At 49.9% G+C, this 19,357-nt stretch overlaps 2 protein-coding genes across 3 annotated transcripts; one reads left to right on the top strand and one right to left on the bottom strand.

The window, feature by feature from the left end:
- Nucleotides 1-1,309: 1,309 nt before the first annotated feature.
- Nucleotides 1,310-16,122, top strand: pogza (pogo transposable element derived with ZNF domain a). Of its 2 annotated transcripts, none has more exons than XM_047019746.1 (18): nt 1,310-1,525; nt 2,211-2,343; nt 2,527-2,795; nt 2,907-2,988; nt 3,161-3,373; nt 6,948-7,112; nt 7,511-7,596; nt 8,672-9,192; nt 9,495-9,649; nt 9,848-9,948; nt 10,101-10,247; nt 10,943-11,077; nt 11,358-11,536; nt 11,674-11,814; nt 12,044-12,103; nt 12,271-12,377; nt 12,753-12,795; nt 13,550-16,122. In XM_047019746.1, exons 1-18 carry the CDS (start codon nt 1,469-1,471, stop codon nt 15,366-15,368), a joined length of 4,413 nt encoding a protein of 1,470 aa, XP_046875702.1. In that variant the 5' UTR covers nt 1,310-1,468; the 3' UTR covers nt 15,369-16,122. The 2 variants fall into 2 exon arrangements, with proteins under 2 accessions (XP_046875702.1, XP_046875703.1); XM_047019747.1 differs by having other exon boundaries at nt 2,533-2,795.
- Nucleotides 16,123-16,412: 290 nt separating this feature from the next.
- On the bottom strand, nt 16,413-19,264 carry psmb4 (proteasome 20S subunit beta 4). Its single transcript, XM_047019281.1, has 7 exons — nt 19,115-19,264; nt 18,332-18,538; nt 17,945-18,091; nt 17,630-17,711; nt 17,198-17,314; nt 16,892-16,980; nt 16,413-16,583 (listed from the first exon to the last, which is right to left on the bottom strand). The coding sequence occupies exons 1-7, from the start codon at nt 19,228-19,230 to the stop codon at nt 16,571-16,573; spliced, it is 771 nt and encodes a 256-aa protein (XP_046875237.1). The 5' UTR covers nt 19,231-19,264; the 3' UTR covers nt 16,413-16,570.
- Nucleotides 19,265-19,357: the final 93 nt, after the last annotated feature.

The raw sequence follows: 19,357 nt of genomic DNA on the forward strand, positions 1-19,357 counted from the left end.
TGTGTTTAACATGATGGAAAGAGATCAACAAGCAACACATTTTTTTTTGAGACATGCTAACATTAGCCATCTAACTAGCTACTTTCAGGGGACGCCCCGAACCCAACAGGAACTGCTGGGTTAGCTTGCACGCTAAAATTGTGGCAAAGCATGTTTTCTGTTCCGTGAGAATACACAATCTAAAATTAATAAATCATTTGGTAAAATGTTTTAAATAGGACATGTAGTTAGCTGGCTAGCATTCTAGCAACTTGCTGCAGCAGTTTTTCTCCCATTCATTGAATACGTTCACACTTAGGATTGTGGGCAAGGAGTTGATAGTGATTGGTTTGCTGGTGGCCAGCTAGCTAACTGCTTGTTCAACTTCAGACTAGCTAGCCTGGCGATCGTCTCTGTTTCATTCCAACTAAAACATTGCGAAGAGAACGACGTATTTTTTCAAGGTTTGTTTTCCAGTCGCCTTTCTATTTTGTATTGCTGATTAACCTTAGACTTCTTCATTCACATCTAGTTAGTTAGCTAGCTAGCTAGTTTTTGCATCGATTTATGTTAATTAGCAGAGGTGGTTCGGTGACATTGCGCGTCAGTGTTAGATCTCACTTTTTCCTAGCTCGTTGTATGCACTGGTAATAGTAGAAATGGCTTTGATCCCATTATTTGTGTCAGAAGTATCATCCATTGATCCAGAGCCATAGGCTAGCTATAAAGAAAACCAGTCATGTGATGTCTCAGATTAATGCACGAACTGTGTTAACATTAAGTGTTAAATAGTGCAACAACTTAGCTATTCAGCAGACGCTCTTATCCAAAAAAACAGACACATCACGGATAGAAAGTAGCCTACAGCAGGAAATCGGACGTGCATAGTTCTAACAGTATTTTCTTTATTAGTCAAGGAAATGTCTGTTATGTAGCGCAAAATCTAGGTACCAGGTTCCTAATGAGCTAGACTAGTAGCTAACTAGCACAGCCAAGCCTACTGTTATCCGGCTCATGTTTTTCACTTTCTACATTTGTATGTCCCTTTTTAAGGGTGAGCAGAGGCTGGAAACAGACCATAGCTCGAGCTTCTGTTAGTACTGTCCATCATTAGAAAAAGTGATTCGCTACTTTCAGTTTGTCTCATGCACGACTCTATCACTGGACATATATGTGGTCTATGACCGAGAATGCTTGGTGGAAAGTAACGTGAAATAAGTGTTTTCAAGGCGTTATTTAAGAAATATAAATTACTGCTAGCTTCGCCTGTCAGGATAAAGATGGTTACTCCGCCCAGAGTTAGAGATCGCAACCAACCAGAACTTGAGGATAGAGTGGAAGTGACGCTAGTATTTTCTTTCGCCCTGAGAGAGCGAGGCAAGCTGGAAAAGTGGAAAACGGTTGTGTTGCAGGCAACGTTAGCCAGCTAGCTTGTTGCCTCTCACAAATAACTGTTTTTCAAAACATTGCAAACAACCTTAACAAATGAATGCACATTCATTCGCATGTCTTTTATATCAATAACCTCAGCAAACACGTAAGCAAGGTAAGCGAGTTCTTGATTTGTTTCCGCTGACATTGTTAGCCTGAATTCTGCCAGTTGTGAAACTCACTAAGGTCCTAGCTAGCTGGGCTAGCAAGTTAGCATTGTTAGCTAGCGAGCTAAATGCTAATCGCATGGTGTGCTGCGAGAATGGAGGCGGGCTCCAGCTGCAGGAAGCATGCATGCACAAGCCACAGTTAACACCGTAAATTCTGACCAGGATATTGTGTTCTCTGGCAGCATTTTTAGCAGGAAAGGAGTTAGCCATGTAAGATTGAAAAATGATATTGACAGTTTTGCATTAACATTATATCCACCCGGAAAATGTATTACTTTATATAAACAAAGCTAACTCAGCCTACCACTGTATACACTCTCGCTCCTCCTACTCCTACACAGACGCAAACAAATGGATTCAAAACAAACGAAAAAAGTGATATTTAACAGTTATTACGAATACAAAATAATACTTTGGGGGTTTACAACACACTTAATAACGTATACATTCCCCCCTTGAAATAAATGACTGACAATATGATTTTCAGATTTTCAGAAGTCAGCGGTCTAACTTAGCCCCATTTGACTGTAGCAGCAGCAGTGATGATTGCAGTAACCCTGATGATGTCATCAAATTTACACTGTTCTCCACACTAACTTTATGTCTCCCATCCTCTGTGGCATTGACCAGTGGGCGCAGAGCAAGATGGCCGACTCTGAACTACACATGGAGTGTGAAGAGGGGGACCTGGCGCCATGGCAACATGCCACAGATGAGGAAGGCGAGGAGCTGGGGATGAAGATGGGAGGAAGTGAAAGGCCGGGTGAGGGAGGGATTGATTGGTTTTGTTGTTGTTTGTTGATGTCTGATTGTTGTTGTGTGTCAACTGTCAGGGAGCTGTGTTTTTGTATTCTTTAGGGTAGTTTGCAAATGTTATGTTTGCTACAGGGTTAAATGGATGCGCAGTCTCTGAATTCAACATCATGTCTTAACACACTGTAACCCCCCCCAGCCCCAGCCCCAAACCCGGAGGAGCAGACCATTATCCTGACCCTGGTCCCAGTCTCTCCATCAGCCCAGCCCCTGGTCCAGGCCTCGACCCACGGCTCACCAGGGTCCATGCTGACATCCAGACCCTCCCCGTTCCTGCCCCAGACCTCCTTGTCTCCCCTGGTCCTGACTCCCGTCTCCTCATCCACCCAGCTGACCCAGCTGACCAATGTCCCCCTGATCAACAGCCCTCCCTCTGGCCAGCCAATCATCCTCAGCACCCAGGTAACCCTTGGCCCCGCATGGCCTCCTGAATGGCCTGTTCTCGCTGCTGTTGCATGCAGGCATCGTCACACTCTAGGATTCACCTGCTTGTAAATGTGCGTGTCGTTACAGTCGCTCCAGGCAGCGTCCACGGGCCAGAACAACCAACTGGGATTGATCCTGAACGGCCAACCAATCACATTTCTTCCGGGTGGTAAGTTAGACACGACACTGCGATCCCATTGGCTCACACCTACTCTGTGGTGATTGAACACCGTAAAACATCCTTCCTCCATTCCTACGAGAAATGCATGTCCTGTTTCCAAGTACTGGCGACAGCTTGAGCCCGTTTGAAGATTGCTCCTCCGCCACCTCCTCTCTTCCAGGGCAGGGGGCAAAGCTGCTAGGCCAGCCCAGTGGCATGGTGAGGTCGTTGGGCAGCATCGGGGCCATGAAGGGGCTCAGCACGGTTCAGATCCCCATCACCCTCACGTACCAGAGCTCGTCGGGCTACCAGACCCTCAGCAGGGTGGCGTCGGGAGGCATCAGCCTGCCCTCCACCACCCCGGCCCTCCACAGCACCACCCCCATCATCACGGGTAACGCTTCTTTCTTACACCATCTAGAGCAGGGGTAGGCAACCCTGGCCTTTGGGGGGGCCACTGTCCTGCATGTTTTAGTTGTTTCCCTGCTCCAGCACACCTGTTTCAAATTAATGGGCTGTTATCAAGCTCTGTGGAAGCCTCAAGGACCAGGGTTGCCTACCCCTGATTTGGAGGGAGACCAGAGAGGGAGAGGGAAAGGGGGAAAGAAAGGCTCGAGTGAGATGATGAAAGAGGGAGGGCAGGGTTGCTAACTTTCATTTCCTTTCACCTTTCTGACAAAAATGGCAATTTCGGATCTAAAACAGGTCATTTGTGCAATTCGTATATAGATCCGATTACTTTTTGAAATGCGGTTTGTGGGGATCTGGGTTTGCGAGGACAGCAAAGGAACTGAAATGAGAACCTTCTGAGTTGTCAACAACACAACAAGCTTTCCAACCTTACCTGGCTCATACTAGTGCCCATTGATGGCGTTCTGCACTATCGCTTAGGGAAGCTGTTGTATTGTTTTGATTTGGCGAACGCTAGCCCTCACAATTTGGGGCTGTTTGTTTATATACTAATATGACCATTTTGCCGAAAGCTTACAACATAATTTGAGCTTGTTAGCCAAAGTACCAACTTAACGTTAACCATAACACTTGATGGTTCAATTTTTTGGGGGCTAAGATAGACTTGTCATAACTACGACGTAATCAAAAAATGTTGGGGGATTTGTTTTGGAACTTTAAACTAATTCATGAGACAACTCTGTTCATGTTGAGCTTAAATGGACCTACTTTTATCCCGTGTCATAGTGAAATGGAGGGCCCTTTACAGTTGCCTAACGTTGTCACATAAAAAGGAGGCAAATGCCAAGCTCACTAAAAACGACAGAAGCTGAATTGAATTGACTGTGGGTCAGTTGTTCTTTTAGTGGTAGTGATTGTGCAATACATTTCTAAATGTCATTTCTAAGCGCTGTCTTTTAATTGACCAAACAAAAGTTGCAACAGCTGTAAAGAGCAAAAAACGATTATGGTTCATTCATGTTCACTAGCTCACTAGCTACACACACATACACAGACAAACAGACACTAAGGTATGTCAATTGATTGTTTATGATAAGGTTCCATGTCAGAATGAGATCATTTGGGCAGAGCAAGGGACTGCTGGTGAAGGCAAGCACATTAATAATATGTGACTTACCAGTAATGTGTCTTGCTGGTAGTAAGCACACTAATTAACCTGGTTTCTTTAGATTTTTCTCCAAGGAGACTGTTATTCAAGCATTATTATTAAATATATAGGCCCTATCGTGATTATTATCAACATCGAAACAGCAAAAAGAAAAACAGCATATCATACATTATTTGGGGTCTTATCGCCCAGCCACAGCCTGAACTGATGTCCCCCTGGCTACTTTTGGTGCAGAAATGTTTACATCAATTCTAGGTTGAGTTTTGTGAGTTTTCTTACCGTAGTCCTGAATATGAAATAGTTAAAATCCACATTTTAAAGCTTCAAAAAAAAAAAATTCCCAGGCATTATTTACACTACATTTATGCATTTGCAGACGCTTTCATCCAAAGCGACTTCCAAGAGAGAGCTTTACAAAAGAGCATAGGTCACTGATCACTAGAAGCATGGAATTAATTAGCTGGTCTCTCAATGCAATTGACACCATCTGCTCGAAGAGAAGCTCGGGTTCGGGGGAACTAAACTGTCCTGACGGGACGTTTGCAGCTGGCTACACGATGGACGCGTGGAACAATTGGCGTGTCGTGTGTCTAGCGGCGCTTTCCGTGGAGGACGTTGAAGACATCATATTCCGAACCGTGATTACAGGCTTTCTGCTGTTTGGAATAGGCGCTGGCTTTGTTTATCGGGAAAATCAAGGAAACGGCTGCGGCCCTCAAAAGCCCCGTTAGGCTGCCTGACCTGATTGATGCGTTGGGCAGAGCTGTTGGAGCTCTGACTGTGAACTGACAACGCAGTATGGATTACAACGGGGATAAGTTTGCGGCTCTGCAAAGGAAGATGGAGGAGTTGGAGACCTTCCTGAAGGGTGGACGTGAAAATGGAGTCGCGGCTACTTGTCAAAACAACTGCCCCAATCTTATCTACTTTCGGCCCCGTAACCAGCACAGGCCTTGGCCAAGGCCGTTTCTGGAAAACAACTCCCCTGGAGAGTGCCGAGGCGAGACTATCTTGCTTCCCCTCCCCACCGACATCTGTGGTTTGGTCTCTGCCCGGGTCATGACCAAGGATGTCTCCTTGCCAACACAATCTGCATAGGGAGAATCAGACTGTGGGCTAGGTGGAGGGTGCCAACCCAGACCTACTCACACATTAACTTTCACCTACTACAGATACCACCACCCCCCCACCCCCATCCAACGCCTTCGCCTGCTTGTTTCCCCAGGGTGGCTGGCGGGTCTGTGTCCAGCGCCTACCATGGCTTCAGGTCCAGATGCTGCTTGTCTACCCCCCCCCCCCCCCCCCCCCCCCCCCCCTCCCCGTTGCAAGTCGTGTATTTTTGTACATGTTGTTGGGCTTATGTGCTGAGGTTTTTGCCTGTTCCCACACTGTACTAGCCTGGCTGCTAGCCCAACTTCTCCCCGCCCAACTACAGACAACTACAGAAAACGAGAATCGGGACGGACCAATGAAATTGCCAGGGCGGGCTTTATACGATGATGGACAGATGATCAACAGTAACGTAATCAACAACGTCACGAAAGAGCGCTTGGGTTGAATTTGTTTTCAACAAACAACATATTACGTTGCTCTGATTGGTTGTAGGTCTATCCAATTGAGCGAAGAGGCATTTGTTTTACGAGTTCAGTTGAAACACTCCCCGTAGTCACAGCCCAACGGAGAGTTTTCAGTCTCATATTCTGACTAGAATTATGAGTATGACAACGTCAGGCTAACACTGTACTCCTCTAGGAGCACTGTCTGGGGGTGGCCTTTTTCTCTCCTCCTCTCTCCTCATGTTATGCTGTAACTTTTCTAGTTGGTGCCGAAAATGGCTGCCTAGGTAGGCTCTCCTGCCAAAGTAAATTCCTTGTCTGTGCAAACTTTCATGGCGAATAAACACCAATTCTAATTCTGATCATAACAACGAGGTAGCCCCAAACATTGCAAGCAGCCAAAACATGAAGCATTCATTGTGAAAAACCAAATAAGTGCCAAAGGGAAGAACCATATAAGAGCATGCAGTTAAAAAAGTTACAATTAAACAACACGAAACCCAAAAAGTGCAAGAGTGTACCTGTAGAAGAACAATCAACAGTAACATATTTCACAGCGAGTACAAAAAAAGTTTTAATCCGTTATAACTAGCCAACAAGAGCAACAAGTCTCTCAATAAGAGTCATTGTGAACCTGGAGGAAACTATCATCAGGTCCAACCAGGCTATCATCCCTCCTTTTTTCCCTGGAGGGAGGTGGGGTGGGGGGGGGGGGGGGGTGAATAGAGAGCTGAAAAGAGGCTCTCATCTCCATTCAGTTCAAGTTCGTTTCGGGTTTGTTTGTTTCGTTGACACGCACGTCCCTCTCCCCCCTCTCTCCTGTGTGCGAGCAGAGGTCGTCTCAGTTGGCGCCTCAAATCCAGCCGCTGCCAAGACGTCCTCCATGCCAGCCTACGGCCCAGCACAGCCCCCACTGCAGGCCTCCTCCTCCAGGTCCCCCTCCTCCAGGTCCCCCCAGGCCAGCACCAGACCCATCACCTCCCCCCGGCCCCTGAAAGGTCTGTACCCCCAGCAGCAGACACCAGGACGTGCTGCACGTGTAGCCGGTGGAGGTCGCTTCAACTCACCTGCGCCCACGCCTGTAACACATGCATGCTTGGGAAAGTGGGGTTGGATATAGATGTGTGGGCGTGTGTGCCTGTGATTGTATGGGTGTTTTTTTTGTATGCGTCTGTGTTAGGGGTGCAAAGGAACACGTATTTGTATTGAACCACTTCGTATGATTTGACTTTTTGGCTGTATCGAAAACGCACCAAATCGTGACTCCACTGTATCTTACAAGGCCGCACCCTTCAGAACCGTCTCCCTTAGTGTGTGTTTGTGTATCTGTTATCTGTACCCATCCGTGTGTGTGTGTGTGCATGTTCATGCTGTGACCATGGTTACCCTCCCCCAGGACTCATGGGCCCTGCCAAGCCCAAGCTGTGTCAGCGCTGCGGCGTCCACTACAAGATTGTCAACGCTCTCAGGGGCTTCCTGTGTGTAAGTACTCACTGCATCGTCTAGCCCACCCCAGCATAGGAAACCATAGCAAATTATAATAGCATGCCACGGCATAGCGTAATTTTCATCAGAATGGGATTAAACTGTGTACCGGTTTCACCATAATCCATGTTAAAAGCCCCGACGGTTAGGATTACCGTTGCAGTTTTTGATGATCATGAAAGGCGTGTTTTGAAAAACTCTCGTTAAGTGCTAACCAGCATCAACCGAAATGAGCAGCGGTCTCGCTCGGCACGCAACCTGGGTTTGAGCCGCCGGTGGATCTTCTCTTCTTATAGCTTGCTGGCAACAGTGGCTCTTGTTTGCCATGTTAACTCTCGCTAGCCACCCCGACTAGGCTAGAGAGATAGAGAGATGGATCATGTATGAGAAATCAACACATACAAATGTGTGAACAAGGCTCAAAAGTTTTGAGGGGGGGTGTTACAAGAGTGCTGAGGGATTTCAGAGTGTGGATCGGTACTGTCCAGCACATGATCCCAATCCCGCCAGAATACCGACAACCATGATCATTTTCATTTCCTCTCTACCATCAAACTTATCCATGCGAAAGCAAACTGAGGGACTATTTGGCGGACTATTTATTCAACCCCCTCTGTGTTTGTCTCTCTCTCTCTGTCTCTCTGTCTCTCTCTCTCGCTCTCTCTCTTTCTCTCTCTCTCATCATCTCTGCCTCTATCATCATCTCTGCCTCTCTCATCATCTCTGCCTCTCTCATCATCTCTCTCTCTCTCTCTCTCTCTCTCTCTCATCATTTCTGTCTCTCTCATCCTCTCTCTCTCATCATCTCTCTCTCTCTCTCTCTCTCTCTCTCTCTCTCTCTCTCTCTCTCTCTCTCTCTCTCATCATCTCTGCCTCTCTCATCTCTCTCTCTCTCTCTCTCTCTCTCTCTCTCTCTCTCTCTCTCTCTCTCTCTCTCTCTCTCTCTCTCTCATCATCTCTGCCTCTCTCATCATCTCTCTCTCTCTCTCTCTCTCTCTCTCTCTCTCTCTCTCATCATCTCTGTCTCTCTCATCCTCTCTCTCTCATCATCTCTCTCTCTCTCTCCCTCCAGAGGTGCAGTGACGAGATTGCCCGGAGCCTCAAAAAACTCAACTCGCCCAAATCCTACAAGCCGACCAAGTGTAAAAAATCGGCCTCCAAGCGGGCCCGCTCCTCCTCCAGGGACTCGTCCTCCTCCTCCGACGCCTCCAGCGCCTCCAGACCAACGAAGAAGAAGAAGAAGAAGAAGAAGAAGGGCGTCCAGAGGGAGCCCGCCTCCAAACAGAGGCGGACTGCCGTCCAGACGGCCCTCTCGTCCCCGGGGGAGCCGCCCAAGAAGAGGGGCAGGGGGCGGCCGAGGAAGGGGGAGAGCCTGGGGTCCAGGGGGAGGGGGGAGGAGGGTGCCGTGCGGCCGGTGTACGGCCACGCCGGCACGCCCATCCTGGAGGCGGGGGCTCTGGGAAAGCTGATCATCCTGGTGGAGGACTTCTACTACGGCACGGACCGGACCTGTCGGCTCGCTGAGCAGCCGGAGAGGCAGCCCGGCTGGTTCAAGTGTATCCACTGTGACAAGAGCTTCCTTAACAATATCAAGTGGGTGTGGTCAGGGCCCGAGGGTTTGCTTCCTCGCGGGACAGTTCGATCTGATAAATGTCATTTTCATGCAGCCGCTAGCTGTTTGTAACGATTGTAAAATATTTGACAAACACAAAAATTCACTTTTTGGGGAAACTTTCGGAACAATTCCACAATATTAAGTGTTATTGTCTCGTTCCATTTCCCTCCTCTACCTCTATCTCTCCTCTCACTCTTCTCCCTTTTCACCTCTTGTCTCTCTTTTTTCTCCCTATCTTCCCTACCTCCCCTCTCTCCTCCTCCCTTCCTCTCTCTCCCAGGTTGATGGCCCACATGAGGAGACATGTAGAGCTGAGTCAGCAGCACGATGACGTCGCCGCCAACACTTCCTGTCAGCACTGCTTCCGTCACTTCCCCACCCCGTACCGGCTCCAGGGACACCTGGAGTCTGTCCACGGACATTACCAGAGCACCAGTGCGTAGGATGATACACGCGCGTGCACACACACATTAACTATGTCACCCCCAGTTGGAATGAGGAAAAATCCTTCATGCTAAAATTCCTCTCTGCTTCTCTGTTTCTCTGTTCCTCTGTTCTCTCTCTCTCCCTCTCCCTCTCTCCCTCTCTCTCTCTCTCTCCCTTTCCTTCTCTCTCTTCCGTGTGTGTGCGCAGGTAAGTGTAAGATCTGTGAGTGGGCGTTTGCCAGTGAGCCCGTCTTCCTTCAACACATGAAGAACTTCCACAGACCTGGAGAGATGCCCTACGTATGCCAGGTGAGCTCTGCTCCAATTCACCACGGTAACACATACCATGGCAACTAACACCATGGTAACACATACCACGGCAACTAACACCATGGTAAAACACACCGTGGCAAAACACCATGGCAACATATCTCTCTCTCTCTCTCTCCGTCCCTCTCCAGGTGTGTAGGTTCCGCTCGTCCTTCTACTCAGAGGTGATGGATCACTTCCAGGAGGCCCACAGCGACACGTCCCACCTGCAGTGTCCATACTGCCTCCGAGTGTTCCGCAGCGCAGCCAACTACCAGCACCACTACAGCAGGCACCAGGTAACACACCTCACCACTACAGCAGGCACCAGGTAACACACCTCACCACTACAGCAGGCACCAGGTAACACACCTCACCACTACAACAGGCACCAGGTAACACACCTCACCACTACAGCAGGCACCAGGTAACACACCTCACCACTACAACAGGCACCAGGTAACACACCTCACCACTACAGCAGGCACCAGGTAACACACCTCACCACTACAACAGGCACCAGGTAACACACCTCACCACTACAGCAGGCACCAGGTAACACACCTCACCACTATAGCAGGCACCAGGTAACACACCTCACCACTACAGCAGGCACCAGGTAACACACCTCACCACTACAACAGGCACCAGGTAACACACCTCACCACTACAGCAGGCACCAGGTAACACACCTCACCACTACAACAGGCACCAGGTAACACACCTCACCACTACAGCAGGCACCAGGTAACACACCTCACCACTACAGCAGGCACCAGGTAACACACCTCACCACTATAGCAGGCACCAGGTAACACACCTCACCACTACAACAGGCACCAGGTAACACACCTCACCACTACAGCAGGCACCAGGTAACACACCTCACCACTATAGCAGGCACCAGGTAACACACCTCACCACTATAGCAGGCACCAGGTAACACACCTCGCTTCTCTCTCCTCCTCTCTCCACCTCTCCTCTCCTCCCGTAGAAGAAGACGGTGTTCAGCTGCGATAGCTGCCGCCTCCACTTCCTGTTTGCTAAGGAGCGAGCGGAACACAAGGCCCAGGACCACAGGACCCACGTCAAACCCAGACAGCTGGAGGGCCTCAAGCCTGGCACCAAGGTGACGAGAGAGCGCTTGTGTGTGTGTGTGTGTGTGTGTGCGTTAGGCTGTGTGTCTTGTCTGATGTGCATCGTGTCTCTTTCCTTTCAAACCTATTGACCCTTGTCTTCTCTCCTTCGATCCTCTCTCCTTTATCACTTTCTACTCTCTTTCTTTTTTTGGTGTGCCCCTCATCCTCCTTTCTCCTCTCTGCATCGTTCCCCTGTCTCTTTCCTTGTCTCTCCTCTTTTTCTTTTCCTCTCTCCCTGTCACCCCCCCACCCCACCCCTCCCCCCTCCAGGTGACCATCAGGACTTATGCAGCTGCGGACGCCACGCACGAGGTCCATGGGTCCCTGGACCACCCCCCTGCCTCCCCCCAGGTGATCGAGGTGCCCCCTGGGCCGCAGACCTCCAAGTCCCCCCAGAGGAAGCCCCCAGAGAGCCAGGTGGAGCTCCTCGTGGGCTTCCAGAAGCGCAGGTAACCCCATCGCCCTCTTCAGAAAGAGGTTTTATTTTTTTAACATGGTTTTGGAGGTATTTAAACTCTTGACTCCTCCCTCCCTCCCCTCTCTTTCTCCCCTTCTCTCTCCCCTCCCCCCTCCTGCTGTCCTCCAGTCCCGTCTCTGAGAGGCAGAACTGTGTGGAGTGTGCCTTCTCCATCCCCGACTTTGCCAACCACTTCCCCACCTACGTGTGCTGCTCCCTCTGTCGCTTCCGCACATGCTGCTCCCGCTCCTACGCCAATCACATGATCAGGTAAGCCCCGCCCCCAGGACAAACCGCCCCCTTCCCCTGTTCACTTGAACTGTGTCGCTGCTGCGGGGAGAATATTGCTCAGATAGATCATAGATAAAAATACAAATAATAATGATATCATTCAAATCAAATGATTATCATGTAGAAGGATGATGATGATTATGATGATGAATCATAGTAAGTTGATGTTCCTGTCTTGTGAGATACTGATGCTGCTGTTTGTCTGCAGTAACCATGTGACCCGTAAGACCACCACCAAGTATGAGACCTTGTACACTTCCTACCCCAGGTAAACAGGCTCCTCCCACCCGACTCCCCTCTCCCAGCATAGGCTCTGTGTCTCCCCCCTGTCTCACCTGGACGTGTGTGTGTGTGTGTGGGCGTTTGTGTACGTGGGCATTCGCATGTGCGTCTCTGTGTGTAACTTTCTGTGTGTGTGTGTGGGCTGCCTTCCAGGGAGAGCAAGATGAGGTGCACGTCGTGTGGTTACTCCTCCACCATCGGAGACATGATGGCCAACCACCTGACTGACCACCCTGAACACCTGGTCTGCAGCTTCAACGGTACACACACACACACACACACACCTGGATATAACACCAGCCAACACACACACACACACCTGGATATAACACCAGCCAACACACACACACACCTGGATATAACACCAGCCAACACACACACACCTGGATATAACAGCAGACTATTCTTTAGAGAGAGGAAGAGAGAAGCAGAGAGAGACAACAAGAGAGAGACAGCAAGAGAGAGACGGCAAGAGAGAGACGGCAAGAGAGAGACAGCAAGAGAGAGACGGCAAGAGAGAGACAGCAAGAGAGAGACAGCTAAAGAGATGAAGAGATAAACAGCCAGACAGAAAGAGAGAGAGGGAGAGACAGAGAGATAGGGTGTGTGTAATGCTGATGTTTCCTGTGTTCCAGATGGACCTGATTTGATATACGACCCATACCCAGCCCCTTCAAGGTACAGAACACCTTCACTGTAGTGTACACAATAACACACTTTAAATATAAAAACACAATTGTAATATTCTATTTAAATAACTTCAACTTAACACGTTTGAACAAACTTCCTAAATCGGTTTAGTTAGGTATGAATTTGTTATTTCCTATCTTTTGAGGCTTTTCACAAACCATAACTCAAAACAATACAACAATAATAATATATCCTTATTTGTAAAGCATTTTTCAAAACACAGTTACAAAGTGCTTTACATGGCAACATTTTACATACATTCAGGATAATAACATACATACAAAATTAAAATACATTAGACCTGATAAAACAGTAACAAAAAATACAATTAATAAATACCACTTCATGGCCAAGCATACAGCTGATGCAAATTCTCCGCCCCCTCGTCAAAGCCAGGCGATTGCAATGTTGTTTTCTATTAAAAAACACATTTGCACCAAGCAATCCGATCCACTTTTCCATGTTGATAAGAGCATTATATGAGAACAAATAATGGGACAAAAAGAAATCAAGGGACATTTAGAATAGATAAAAATGTGAGATTAATTGCGATTAATCGCGAGTTAACTATGACATTAATGCAATTAATCGTGAGATAACTATGACATTAATGCGATTAAATATTTTAATCGTTTGACAGCACTAATATATATATATATATATATATATATATATGTGTAAGATAAGATGATATACCCTGTTAAAATAAGTGAAACTAAAGTGCTGTGCCGCCCCGTCGTAGCGTTCCCTCCTCCCCGGTGTCTGGCTCCTTCATCCCCCTCCACCTCTCCAGCAGCACTCAGGTCTCCATCAAGGCCCTGCTGCCCTCGTCCCGGCCGCCCACGCCCGCCCCCTCGCCCCCCGCCTTCACCATCAGGCTGCTGGGCTCAATGGCCTCCATCAGGGACGGCGTGAGGGAGGGGCACCCGGAGGGCCAGGAGCCGGGGAAGGAGCTCCCTCCGCAGGGGAAGAAGGCTCTTCTGGAGGCGGTGGCCAGGTACCGGTCCTCCGCCGCCTCCTCCGTGTCCTCCTCCTCCTCGGCGCCGCTCCACAAGCCCCTGACGGTGCGCCAGCTGAGCATCGTCCTGTACGCGCTCTGCAACGGCCTCCCCCAGGCCTCCCTGCGCTACGGGGCGCGGCCCTACGCAATCCGGGCCTGGGCCCAGCACCAGGACCGCCTGAGGCTGCTGAAGGAGTGGCGCTGGTGCTCGGACCGCATCGCCGAGTGGGTCCTGAGCCGGCGCGAGCAGCAGCTGCCCGTCAACGAGGACAACCTCCTGCAGACGGCCACCGACGCGCTGGAGGAGGCCCGCGACATCGCCGACTTCTACGAGTGGGCGGTGGAGTTCATGCTGCGCCACAACCTGGGCCTGCAGGCGTCGCTGGCGTCGGCCGTCAAGCCGCCGCTGCCGCGGAACGTGTTCGAGAGCACGCGCATCTTCACGCGCTTCGTGGCCAAGCAGGTGCGCGCCCAGGGCCACAAGCCGGGCGACATGGCCGCGCTGGACGAGCTGGCGCTGTTCGTGGACGGCGGGCTGCTGGCCGAGGGCAGCCCCGCCGCCCTGCAGATGTTCGGGGAGGGCGAGGCGTCCCTGGACGTGCTGCTGGCCGCCTGCGCCGACGGCACCCTGCTGAGCCCCGTGGTGTTCCTCCGGGGCGAGCTGCCCGCCGCCCACGAGACCGTCCCCGGGTCGGTGCTGGTGGAGGCGCGGGCCGAGGGCTTCAGCGACGCCCAGCGGCTGCAGCTGTGGCTGTCCAGGGTGTGGGGGCGGCAGGAGCGGACGAGCAAGGCGCTGCTGGTCATGGACACCCACCGGGGACACCTGGCCAACGACTTCCTGGCGGCCCTCAGCCGGACCGCCACCGTCCCCGCCGTCATCCCCATCGGCTGCTCCTCCCGCCTGCAGCCGCTGGAGGTGTGCGTGGGGCCCGTGCTCCGCGAGTTCCTGCAGGCGCGCTGGCGCCACCTGGTGGCCGGGGGCGGCGGCGCGGGCCTGGGGCTGGGGGGCCTGGCGGTGAAGGTGGCCGGCTGGCTGGGGGAGCTGGTCGCCTGCCTGGGGGAGAGGCCCCGGATCCTGGCGCGCTCGTTCAACATCGTGTGCACGCCGCCGCTGGAGGAGGTGGAGGACGAGGCGGCCGACATCAGCCGGGTCCTCACGGAGGTTCTCATTGGCTCCCTGGAGGAGGAGCAACTGGGCGAAGAGGAGAAGGAGGATGAAGAGGACGAGAAGGAGGAGGAGGGTGAGGAGGAGGACGAAGAAGATGAGGAGGAAGAGGAGAACAGCTCAGCCGGTGATCCAGTGCGAGTAAAAGTGGAGGACAGGGGGAGGGACGAGTCGGCGCAGGAGAAACGGGAAGAGACGGCCGGTGAGGAGGGGGGGAGAGAGGCGGCGGGGAGGGCCCAGGGTGAGAGCCCCTCCCTCCAGGGAGACCTGCAGGCCATCAGGCAGGTGTTTGAGAGAGACAGTGACCTGGAGTCCTTCCACGGCTTCGAGGAGAAGGAGGTCACTCCGTACATGAAGACGCGCTCCTCTGCTTCTCTCCAGAAGAACAAACCCTAGTGGGACCCCTGCGTCCAATACACACTAGTCTGTATGCTATACTGACCGTACAGTACCAATATACTGTAGTGGTACCAGACCACTGGTTAAATAAAGAAAAACCCATCAACACTACTTCAGATACTAAACCCAGTGCTTTGAGACCATGTGACTACAGACTTAAGTCCTCATTGGGGGCCCCCGCATCTCCATGACGACGACCCCAAACTCACCCAGCTCTCGTGAGAGCATGATGCTAGCAGTCTCCTTGACGACAGGCCACTTAACAATAACTTTATCATGTGTGTAATTCTTTTTTTTTGTATGATGAACAGCTGTGTGAATGTTGTTTCCTGCACTGTGTTGGAATCCTGTAGGAATGTTAAAATAAAGTATGTACATGTGACGTTACTATGGAAACCTTCCTTTCTCTGTAGCTGGTCAGCCAGACAGTGTCTCTCCCCTCCAGGAGACACGTTTCACTGGCCTTACTGAATGTTACTGAATGTTAATCCCACCTGGGCCAAGACAGACTCCAGATTATGTTTTCCATCATGCCTTTTGCTGAGCCTATAAATCTGCATGTTCACTACCAAACCATGCTTAGAGTACAATCTCCACTGCCGTCCCAAGTTGAAAAGTTTGGTTTGATTCATCAGTATACATTGTGAATCCAATCATAGTAATTCTGATTTTGTTGTATCCTTCCTTACTGCTTTGTATATACTGTCGTCTTTTGTATTCTGTTGGTGTAAATAAAGATTCTAGGCTGCTGTCCTGCCTGTGTTCTTAGTGGTAGCAGCTGTGGGGATATCACTGCATGAAGGGCTTCCATGGGCATACAATATGTATGCTTACAATAGGCCCTAGGCCACAAACATGAATGAATATAAAACAGGTTGTTGGTGTCATCGGGTGCATTAAGAGTGAATCAGCTCCAGCAGTGTAGAGGTACTTCAGTCTGTCACTCTCCCCAGCTTTTTCAGACCAGGATTGAACAAGTTAAATACACAAAATCAAAACCCACTGCATTTCCTTTTTTTGTAAGAATCGAGTCAAAAACGATACGATTTAACATTTATTTGTCATTTTACAAAAGAGGGAAAGTGGAGAAAAATAACTAAATGGGACATATAGCAGTGTTTTCAAAGCGGTAACGTTTCAGAATGTAATGGAACAGACTAAATATGTGTGGCTGCTGGTATAGTACTGAAGCACTGTCTTCACTCAAAACCACTGCAAGAGAAGAGAAGATAGCGTTGGGTTAGAATAGATCTGACAGTATTCAAAGACAAAAGTGCTATATTGGTCACACGCACTAAGTAGCATAGCGTCATCAGGACAGTACAATTCTTGTGACCGGCCACGCAACATTACACAGCATTGAACAGAAAAGCTACAGCGCTTCAGTATGAATTGGAAATTGAAAATCATTTGGATTGTTGCTTCTGTACAGTACGAGTCACAGCCTGTGGCAAAGCGTCCTACGTATGCCTTAACGAGGATGTCTTTGTAACCGTGCGGCTGTGTGAGTCACGACCTACCTGACCATGTTGGCGATGTCCCAGTTTGTCTCTGAGGAGAGAGGACCTTCGATTGTCACTCCGTCTTCTGTTACTATGGCGATCTCGTGCTGAAATAACGTTACAAACACAACCGTTAATAACCACACCTGCTCAGGAACCTAGTGTGTGTGGGGGGGGGGGGGGAGGGAGGGGGGGGGGGGATGGGGGTTAGGGAAGCCTTGGGAACCAGAACATCTGTTGAGTCACTGTCTCCCAGTGCAGCAGTTCAGGGCAGGAGGAGGAGGGTATAGGAGGAAGGCCTGGTGCCCGATAGGAGAGCTGTACCCTGTTGTAAGAGCGGGCGTCGCGGTAGTACAGCACTTTGAGGCAGCGCTCCACCAGGGCTCTGGCCTCCTGCTTCGTGATCTCCACCTTGTTCTCCACCACCTCCCTCATCAGGGGCTGCAGGGACACACACACACACATGACGTCACATGCACTGTTGTATGAAGCCTTTCCAAGGAAAACTTGTTTCGCTGTACTGTACTGTTATTGTTACACTGTAGCTGAGATATCACTGTGCCCTGTAGCCGAGATGTACTTCTGGCACCCTTTATCCACTTCTAATCCTTCATTTCCTGCCGTCCTTTCCTTAATGACCGTTGTGTCGCTTTGGATAAAGGGGGCTGCTAAGTGAATGTGATGGAAGTGTGAGTGACGTGTCGCTGCATCCGTCTCAGAGGGCAGCATCTCCTCCCTGTCCGCCGGCCTCCTCACCTGCGCTAGGTACGCCCCGAAGCCCGTCGCCACCGTGGGCGCCTCGTAGGCCACGCCCAGTTTGTCCACGTAACCCAGGAAGCTGGAGGAAAACGTTGTTTTGAGACGGCAAAACAGCAGACTCACGAAGCAAGCTATCTTAGAGTTTGCTAGCTAACTGATAAAATAGCTTTGAAAATGCACACAGACTCTATGGGCCAGGTCCCAGGCCTGTTATCGGTTTTTCTTCAGGTGAATTGCTTCACCTGGGCATAACCAGCACTAAAGCTGAGTAGGAAGGTAATAATAAGTGACTAGAGATCCAGGATAGCCCACCTCTCTCCGTTGTAGAAACCACCGATGACCACAGTGTTCCAGAGGGGGTTCATCTTGCTGCGCCGGTTGTACATGACCCTCGTCAGCCAGGAGTGGACAGCTTTGGGGCTGTAGCTGTGGCCATCTCCCAACAGCTCCTCATCAATCCTGGAACACAAACCACACACGACCGGGTCACTGGAGCTCCACAGGGCAGTGGGTGGACCACGCTGATGGGACTGTACCAGTTATGTGTAGCTGCTTTTACCATCTCCAGTCACTTTACTGAACCCATTCATGTTGAATGACTGCTCTTCACCTCTCGATTAATCTCAAACAGCTCTTTATCATCTCCCCTCCCTTTCCTGTGCTATCCACACCCCGCCACCCCCGATCGCCAAGACTTACACCATCTGCTCGATGATCTGCTTCATGTACTGGTAGTCGGCGTAGTCCCCTGAAGCGCCAAGGATGGTGTTGTCGTTCACCTTCATCAGACGGGAAATGTTACGGAACCGCGCCAGAGAACCGTAGGACCCCAGCATGTCGGCCGCGATGATGACGCCACCTGTGAATTTGACGCCCAGTACTGACGTACCCGTCACCATGGGGTTCCTGGAGTAAGATGGACCAAAGGGAGGAGTAGAGGCGTAAAGATGGATAATTTAGTTCATATTGTTAAATGACTGATCTTTTAGCACAGGGACAGCATAGTGATATAGCTGTACTTACATTTTTTAAATCCTTATAAAACATGTATTAAATGTGTATGACATAAACATCTTAACGAAACGACTGTATCCTGTATCCTTCAACGATTATAAACACGAAGGAAGGAATCTTAGTTGACAATTGGTTTGAGCTAACTAGCTGGCTAGCGAAGCTAGTGGGCCGGTAGCTAACTGTATATAGTTTGCAGACTAGTCATGTATTCAACGGATTTTATATTTTTACAAGCTTCGACCAACAGAAGTTGGTTTGAATGCTGAGCGACCAATTAAAGACCAACTACGATAAATAACTTCGCTATTCATCAAAGTAGCTAGCTAATAAGCTACTTTGGTGCTAGCGATCAGCCACCATGATGATACAGCAATGCAGTGCATTGAGGAAACTGAAAGTGCGGACCAATTTGTTAGGCAGAATCTGATTTAAAAAAACGTATAAAAGTCAATAAAAGAGTTTACATACAGTGTGTGTCTTATAGGACCGCATCCTGGGATCTGACTGTTGCCAGGAAATGAATAAAATTGTCCAGGTTTTGGTCCATTCTCCCAGAAATTTAGCTTTACACCGTTGGGGTCCATGTTTGCTGTTGCCGAATGAGGCGGAACTGACGACACAACATTTTGTGTATCTACGTTGCCAGGTTCACGTCTTGTTTCTCTGCTCTGTCATGACTTTGTGGTTGGAGACATAATGGTTAAATAGAAC

Source organism: Hypomesus transpacificus, chromosome 4 (genome assembly GCF_021917145.1).
Source record: "Hypomesus transpacificus isolate Combined female chromosome 4, fHypTra1, whole genome shotgun sequence".
Classification (NCBI taxonomy): Eukaryota; Metazoa; Chordata; class Actinopteri; order Osmeriformes; family Osmeridae; genus Hypomesus; species Hypomesus transpacificus.